This window comes from Sus scrofa, chromosome 4 (assembly GCF_054392235.1).
Source record: "Sus scrofa isolate SSC_HxYL_T2T_F1_AM1 chromosome 4, Sscrofa_HxYL_maternal_Yorkshire_Landrace_v2.0, whole genome shotgun sequence".
Classification (NCBI taxonomy): Eukaryota; Metazoa; Chordata; class Mammalia; order Artiodactyla; family Suidae; genus Sus; species Sus scrofa.
Genome location: NC_139386.1, coordinates 59,281,927 through 59,290,979, shown reverse-complemented (window position 1 = coordinate 59,290,979; position 9,053 = coordinate 59,281,927). Strand labels below are relative to the sequence as shown.

Below are 9,053 nucleotides of genomic sequence, written 5' to 3'. Positions count from 1 at the left end.
GGTATGAAGGGTGTTAAGTGTGTATATTTTATATATGTATGTTTCTGTGCATATATACATACAGGAAGATTATAATCCATGACTATAACATATTATTGTACTTGTTAATTTTTTTTTTTTTTTTTTTTTTTTTTTTTGCTTTTTTTAGGGCTGCTCTTGTGGCATATGGAGGTTCCCAGGCTAGGGGTCTAATCAGAGCTAGAGCTGCCAGCCGACGCCACGATGCCACGGCCAGAGTAACTCAAGATCTGAGCTGCGTCTGCAACCTACACCACTGCTCATAGCAATGCCAGATCCTTTACCCACTGAAAGAGACCAGGGATCGAACCCACAACCTCATGTTTCCTAGTCAGATTCATTTCCACTATGCCATGACAGGAACTCCTGTATGTGTTAATTCTAATTAAGTCCTGATAATCAAGAAAAGATTTTCAAATTATTGTTGAACAGTTTACTTATCAATCATTCATTTTCAATGTCTAAAGAAATTTCAATCACAAAACATCTAACTGCAGTTAGAATGAAAAAGAGCTACCTATTAAAGGAGTATTTTAAAAATCTTTAGAAAAGTTGGGGAAAATTCAGGCAAGAACCAAAAGCATCTTTTCAGCCACAACTGCAAGTTAAATATTAAAACTCAACAACAAAAAACTCTAAAATCAGCGCACCAATTATATTTTTATTTCAAATTTATTCTTAATTACAATAAATTTAACTGCAAAAACAACCTGTTTTAGAATAGTACAGTATGAGATACATGTGACCAACAGTACAAATACAGTAACTATAATGCTCAAATCTTAGTTCATATATATCTGACGTATTAGATGTGCACAATAAAATAACGCCCTGGCTTGAAAACTTGGTAGAAGCATTTTTCATTGCATCAAATATACAGCTCACATGAGCCTAAAACAAAACTTCATGGTCTGTTCACTTGCCAAGTGTCAAGGCTAAGCAATAAATTAATCTTTTAAAAATATCTATGACCCAGAGCAATTTCTTTTTTCAGTTTGAGAAGACAAAGACTATTAAGGAATATTTAAAGGCTGAACAGAATCTAGTAGTGACAGAGTTAAATAAGGAGTTTGGGAAGAAACACATAGTTTGATCTTCATAATGCAGTGTATCTGCCAGGTCCCAGCTTCCCTGTGCTCAACCAGATCAGTCTGAACATCTTTAAAATCTGAATTTTGAATTCAGTAAAGTGTCATACAGTATCTAGTTACATTAGCTCTTTTGAAACCGCTTCTTTTCTTTTATATAGAGACTTTAAAGAAATCAAAGCAAATATGGTAATGCAGTGTTTTGAAAAATATACAAACTAGGGAAATGCCCATAATTATAAATGATATCAGGAGGTACAGTAGTTGAAATGCCATGGAAATGAGAAATGTTAAAAAGAATGGTGATATGAAATATAAAAAGGATGACTAGATAATTTTTACTTCTAAACCTGAAGTGAAACTACAGAATGATGAGCTCATTACTTTATGCAGCAACTAGGAACTGCTACCGTCAAAATATCCATCCCTTCAAGGCTTATTTTTGGATTGTCTTCTATTTTATAGGCACCATGTTTGGTACTACATGTATACTGATGAATAAAACAAGGTTCTCTGCAAAGAAAGAAACCTTTTGTCTAGGAAGTATTCATTATATACTTCTTACAAATTTAATTAAGCATGGCTTTTGGAACTAAAGAAAAAAAATTTTTCCCCAAAATTTAACTTTCTAATTAAGAATGCACATGCACAAAACTGTCAAAATTTCAGAGGCTCACTCATAAATACTTGGAAACTCTAAATTGCTAACTGACTGTTTCAGTGGATGTGATACCTATCTCAACAACTGCCTGCGTCTTTTTTCCCAGAGTACAGTCTTAACACACAGAAATTTTTAAAGCAAATATTTCATCCATTCTTGCATGCCTACTCTTAGTAAAATGCAGAACAAGTAGCAATTTTTCAATCTGGGCATCAAAGACAATTTAAGCCAATCATATTATTCAGGTAGAACAGATGTCCCGAATTCTGTAACACCCATCAATGCACCAGCAAGCCTGGAGAGATGTGACTGGGACTGAATGTGTGAAGCTGTTAAAATTAATCTTCATCATCTCTTTGAAGAGGTATTATCTGAATTTCTTTGGCTATTCTTTCTCCTAATGCTTTATTACTTGAAGCAATTACTCTTCGTGACATCAAATCAAATGGTCCACCTAAAATAAAATACGGAAAATGGTTAGATCTCATACAAAAATAATTCCTACAAAACTAGCATAGCAACGCATACTATGGTCAACGATAACACTGTAATACTTTCGTTTATCTTTAAAAATCTACACTGTCTCATAACCATAATGATTTGAACTCTGATAATATGTAAATTTCTAAGGATCTTCTTTTAGTAAATACCAGCTTTGGAGGGAGGAGGGTCTCAAACATACTAGTTTGGAAAATGTCATTTTTTCACTATTTCCTTTTTTGTGTGTTCTATATTTTCTTTTTATTACTCTTATTACCTCTTTAATGTTTGGGAAACTATGGACAGAAAATTTGACTCCAGTGAATTTTCACACCACTCTCCTTCCCATTTTCTTAATTCTTTGCTGCCTTTCTCCCAGACCACTGGCGAATTATTTTAACCCAGGTTCCCTCTTTAAAAATATTGGAGTTCCTGTCGTGATGCAGCAGAAATAAATCTGACTAGGAACCATGAGGTTGCGGGTTTGATCCCTGGCCTCGCTCAGTGGGTTGAGGATCCGGCATTGCCGTGAGCTGTGGTTGGATCTCAGAGGCGACTCGGATCTGGCGTTGCTGTGGTTCTGGTGTAGGCTGATGGCTACAGCTCCGATTAGACCCCTAGCCTGGGAACCTCCATATGCTGTGGGCGCAGCCCTAAAAAGCGCAAAAAGACAAAAAAAAAAAAAAAAAAAAAAAAAAAAAAATCACCATCAGTGCAAAGAAGTATATGTAACTTCTTTAGGCCCAAGGAAGGAAGTGATGGTGGAAGAAGCTCATGTTCAACCACCACCATGGTCACCGTTCAAAAAGCTCTTGGCATACTCCTCAGATTCAGACTTTTCCTGTAGCCTCTCAAGAGTTCCTGATACCCATACCTGAAGAGGCTTAGCCATTTACCATTATTAATCACTACCATTAGCTTCTTCTCCTTGCCTCTATCTCCCAATGTTTGTAATTTTGATTTTGCAGAAAGTTACATGGCTTGTTTTACCTTTAAGGGTTGAAGGGTAGGACTTCCCATCGTGGCACAGAGGAAACAGATCCAACTAGGAACTGATCCCTAGCCTTGCTCAATGGGTTAAGGATCTGGCATTGCCGTGAGCTGTGGTATAGATTGCAGACACGGCTTGGATCCTGCGTTGCTGTGGCTGTGGTGCAGCCCAGCTGTGGTGTAGCTCTGATTAGACCCCTACCCTGGGAACATCCATATGCCTCAGGTGCGGCCCTAAAAAGCAAGGGGAAAAAAAAAAAAAAAAAAAAAAAGAGTTGAAGGGTAAACACTGAAAGAAAACATTAGATGAAACATTAAAAGAAAAAAAGTTACATCTGGAGAAGCATCCAATAGGTATGGAAAGAAACAATGCTTTACTGTCCTGTAATATTACCTGTTATATCCATGAGGACTCCACCAGCTTCAGTAACAATAATGCCAGCACCTGCCATATCCCAGCAGTGAATTCCCATTTCATAAAATGCATCTGCAACTCCAGCTGCCACAAAGCACATATTAAGGGCTGCTGTTCCAACACCTCGGATCCTAACCAATAACATTTAAAAAATAAGATTGGAAAAATAATTATTTCAAATAAGGCATTCCTCTTTATTAACTTCAGTTTCTTTTCTGTGTTGACTGAGATAATCTGAACCAATCTAGAGGATGTTGAAAAAAGGTCATATCTAATTTTAAAATAAAAATATGCAAAATCTAATTATCATCATGCACTAAATAAATGTCAAAAGTGATTTTTGCAGAGCAATCATTTAATAAGATAAACATTAAAACAACCATATTTTCAGGGAAATAAAAAAACTGAAGAAAATGCTATAATTCGGAGTTCTCGTCGTGGCACAGCAGAAACGAATCAGACTAGGCACCATGAAGTTACGGGTTCAATCCCTGGCCTCACTCAGTAGGTTAAGGATCTGACGTTGCTGTGACCTGTGGTATAGGTCACAGACGCGGCTCAGATCCTGCATTGCTGTGATTGTGGTGTAGGCTGGCAGCTGTAGCTCTGATTTGACCCCTAGCCTGAGAACTTCATGTGGCACAGGTGTGGCCCCAAAAAGCAAAATAAATAAATAATAAATATTAAAAATTGTTGCAAATGTCACTTAAAAGAAAAAAATAAAAAATAAAGTAAATGAAAAAAAACATAGATATTAAAAAAAAAAAAGAAAATGCTATAATTCCACTATCGGGGCATGTGTGTATGATCATTGTGGTCTAAACCCAGAGATGGCAGCCCCACAATACAATCAGTTTTCAGGAGAGTGAGAATGTGCTACTGGTCATTCCCAGCTTCCTGGGCATCAGTCCATGTGACCAAAATGTAAGAGCAGGGCTGGGCTCTGCATAGATCTAGGCCTGCCTGGGAAGACTATTTCAGGCTTGCCTTCTCATAGTAACTTTTCCTTGGAAATATACCAAGTTAAGGTAAGTATGGACCATTTATTAGCCATTATAATAATAAGTGATTCAAGAAAGAGTCATCAATAAATGCTGAAATGAGTGGATGAAAGACAGCAAGGTCACTATTACCAAGTGATCGAAGTTAGTATCCAATAATGGGACAAAAAGATATCATGTGCCTCCTGATAAAATGCACAGAGAAGGTCATAACATTACCTCTGTTGCATTCCCGCCGAAAATGCATAACCCAAAATCTAATTATGAGGAAATCTGACAAACTCAGATCAAGAGACATACTACAAAGTAATTGGCCTACACTTTTCAAAAAAGTCAAGGTTGTAAAAGACAAAGACAGAGTAACTGCTCTGGATTAAAAAAAACTGATGAGAAATTGACAACTAAATACAATGTATGTGTATGATACTGGATTGGATCTTAGACCAGAAGTTTTTCAAAATTTGGATAAAGTCATTATTTTAGATGATGTATCAATGTTAACTTCCTGCTTTTTATAACTGTACTATGGTTATGTTAGAGAATGTCTTTTATCAAAAATATACACACACAAGTGTTTAAGAAAAAGAAGTCATCATGTCTGTAAGTTACTACTTTCAAATGGTTTTTACTCAAACTTCAATTGTTTAACCTTCTGAAAATAAAGCAGTAAGGTCTGTTCACTGAGATCCTTCACTATTTTATTTTATTTTATTTTATTTTATTGGTCTTTTTGCCATTTCTTGGGCCGCTCCTGCGGCATATGGAGGTTCCAAGGCTAGGGGTCCAATCAGAGCTGTAGCCACTGGTCTACGCCAGAGCCACAGCAATGCGAGATCAGAGCCGTGTCTGCAGCCTACACCACAGATCACGGCAACGCCGGATCCTTAACCCACTGAGCAAGGCCAGGGATGGAACCCGCAACCTCATGGTTCCTAGTCAGATTCGTTAACCACTGAGCCACGGCGGGAACTCCTTTCACTATTTATTTTAAAGAAATAATGGGGGAGTTCCCATTGTGGTGCAGCAGAAAAAAAATCAGACTAGTATCCATGAAGATGCAGGTTCCATCCCTGGCCCTGCTCAGTGGGTTAAGGATCCAGTGTTGCCATGAGCCGTGGTGTAGGTCACGAACAGAGTTCAGATCTGGCCTTGCTGTGGCTATGGTGTAGGCCGGCAGCTGTAGCTCTGATTCAAACCCTGGTCTGGGAACTTCCATATGCTGTGGCCCTAAAAAAAAAAAAGAAAAGAAATAAAAATAATGGGAAGTTGATGACTAGTTTGTATTTGTTTTGTATCTAAAAAATAAAGTATTGCACCTGCATTTACATCCTTCATGCCAAAGCACTTTAAAAAAAAAAAAAGATTAGAATTACATGATGCCCTTAATTTCAAATACATTTTATTGTCTATGTTCTCACGGTATATCAAACTTAAGAAAGAACTAACAACCCCAATAAGCTCGAATGGACGTCTGACTGCTTTAGCAATGTATAATACCAAATTAACTTTAGCATCTTTTTTTAATTTATAAAGAATGGTGTATTTTCCCCCTTTTCTCATGGGATATGTGATAGTTCATATCTCATGTTATGGAAAGGAAATACTGAGATCTTTCTCAAATAGCCTCTTGGTATTCTATTCAGAGACAGAACCTTAGGCTGGAAGAACAGTGCTATAGCCAATGCTTCTGTCTCCTTTTAATGTACATAATCTGCTCTTGGGCAAGGGGTCTTTTGATCAGAAAGCATACACTTTTATGGACAAATAATACTAAAGACAGTACTTAATTACCAAATAATTGAGGCTGTGGTCTAGATTTTGCATGTGCTCTGAATCTTATCTTAGTCTGATCCTCCTATAAGGCTACAATGGTATAGAGTAAAAAAGACTATCTTTAGCATCATACAGATTTGAGTTTGCTCCCCTGCTCAGCTATTTAACAACTATAATTTTGACAAAGTTTCTTCTTCTAGTTTTAGCTTTCTTATCAAAATTGGGATACCAACTTACCTTGGCCACTGTTTCAATGATTAGAACCAACAACTATAAAGCACCTAGCAGAGGACCTAGCATATATAAAAGCTTCAAAAAAGAGTAGCTATGGGAGTTCCCGTTGTGGCTCAGTAGTTAATGAATCTGACTGGCATCCATGAGGATGCAGGTTCAATCCTTGGCCTTGCTCAGTGGGTTAGGGTCTGGCATTGCCGTGAGCTGTGATGCAGGTCAAAGACATGGCTCAGATCCTGCGTTGCCGTGGCTGTGGCATAGGCCTCAGCTACAGCTCCAATTTGACCCCTAGCCTGGGAACCTCCATATGCCATGGATGTGGCCCTAAAAAGCAAAAAACAAACAAAAAGAGTAGTTATGTTTATAATGAAAGTATTACCTAAAGCATGATACCAGAAAACATCATTTAAGTAGACAAACACAATGCATCTCTTCTAAATGAATCCCCCCAAATTAAACAAAGGAAACTGACCCATAATGATTTGCTTTGCCTCATGAATGTCATTTATAATTAATATATAATTATTTTTTAATTATTATTTTTTTTTTTGTAAAAAAGAGGTGGTACCTCTTTGGACAAAGTGAGGGAAAAGCAGGAACTAAAAGTGAAACATTAAATATCCTGAGAAATGAAAGAGAAACAAGGCATGCCATCCCAACCTCCCACCACCATTTAACAGAGATTCATAATATAAACTGCACAGAGGAGCAGAATTGATGGAATAAGAAGCTCTGTAACCAGGGACCTAGATCACAAAATGAATATTAATAGAAAAAAGTAGACACATCCACACAAAAACTACTGTGAAACATCAGACATTGCTAATAAAAGTGTTTTGGGTTTTTTTGGCTACTAAAGTTTCTCCCCAAAAAACTAAGCACAAAAACAAACAAAACAAAACCAGGAAAAAATAAAACAAGAGATGACTGAACTCAGAAAAGAAGTAAGAGAAAAAAGACAAATTCTATCAGGAATGAAGACTAAATTACAAGGTACCCTAAAGAGAACAGATGCAAGCAAAAACTTTAAGGGCAGTGAGGAAAAGCAATAAAAGAAAGGAGCTCCCTGGTGGTTTAGCAGTTTAAGCATCGGTGTTGCCACTGCTGTGGTTTGGGACACTGCTATGGTATGGGTTCAATCCATGGCCTGGTAAGTTCAGCAAACCTTGGGCATGATCAAACAAATAAATAAATAACAAAGAAGTCCAAAGTGGGTGAAAGGGAAGACACAAAGGAGGTCGGATATTCCTGCTGGTATCTCTGAAGAAGAAAATGAAAACAGCAGAATTGAACTAACATTTAAAACTAAAACTCATAAAAACTTTCCAGATAGAAGGAAAAAAAGGACATGCATCTACTTATTGCAGAAAACCACCCCAGAAAGAGCAATTCCAAGCTATATCCTTATAAAAGTGTTAGCCATGACAGATTAAAAGAAAAAAAATTTTCTCAGAGCTTCCAAGTAAAACATGAAGTAATTTAAAAAACAAAAAATCTGAATGGCATCAGATTTCACAAAAACAACATACAAAACAAGGCAACAGTGAAACAGCATCTTTACTAAATGTAGTTCATGCTTTCTTGCACCAGGGATGTTCTATCCAACCAAGCTGTCCTTCAAGCTTCAAGACCATAGAAAAACAGTTTGGAATGTGCCAGATCTCATGGAATACTGTGCATGTGCGCCCTTTCCAAGGAATCAATCTACAAGAGGATGAGCTTCATCCAATCTAAAGGAAACTGGTATTAAAGTCAAAAATTCTAAAACCAGTTTTGTCATACAAACCAAAGCTTAATTTAGAGGATACTGCAAAACTAACTCTATCTGGGTCATTTCTTCCTTATCTTTCTGGAAATCACAAGCATGACTTAAATTGTTTCCCAAGGTAGATATGAAGTAATAACTAATCAGGAGTTTCTGTTGTAACTCAGCAGTTAAAGAACCCGACTAGCATCCATGAGGATGCGGGTTGGATCCCTGGCCTCACTCAGTGGGTTAAGGTTCTAGTGCTGCCTTGTGAACTGTGGTGTAGGTCGCATACACAGCTTGGATCCAGCATTGCTGTGGCTGTGGAATAGGCCAACGTCTACTGCTCCAATTGGACTCCTTAGCCTGGGAACCTCCATATGCCGTGGATGTGGCCCTAAAAAGACAAAAAAAAATGAAGTAACCACTAATTAATTTCCTATAATTTAAGAAAATTCTAGGAGTTCCCTGGTGGTCTAGCAGTTAAGGATCCGGTATTGCCACTACTGTGGCTTGGCTTTGCTCTGTGGCCTAGGAACTTCCATATGCCACAGCCCCCAAAAATAAAAAACTCCATGATAACCAATCACTGTGAAGAATAAACAGTTACTGCTTTCTCACTTTATAAGCTGCTTTATAATAATAC

At 37.4% G+C, this 9,053-nt stretch overlaps 1 protein-coding gene across 4 annotated transcripts in view; it reads right to left on the bottom strand.

The window, feature by feature from the left end:
• Window positions 1–659: 659 nt before the first annotated feature.
• Window positions 660–9,053, bottom strand: part of IMPA1 (inositol monophosphatase 1) — a 28,078-nt gene continuing 19,684 nt past the window's right edge. For 3 of the 4 annotated variants that reach the window (XM_085020907.1, XM_021088714.2, XM_021088713.2), the window contains exons 8-9: window positions 3,632–3,783; window positions 660–2,221 (exon numbers count right to left, since the gene is read on the bottom strand). In XM_085020907.1, the coding sequence (XP_084877033.1) occupies window positions 2,106–2,221; window positions 3,632–3,783 (268 nt within the window). In that variant the 3' untranslated portion in view covers window positions 660–2,105. 4 annotated transcript variants of the gene reach the window in all.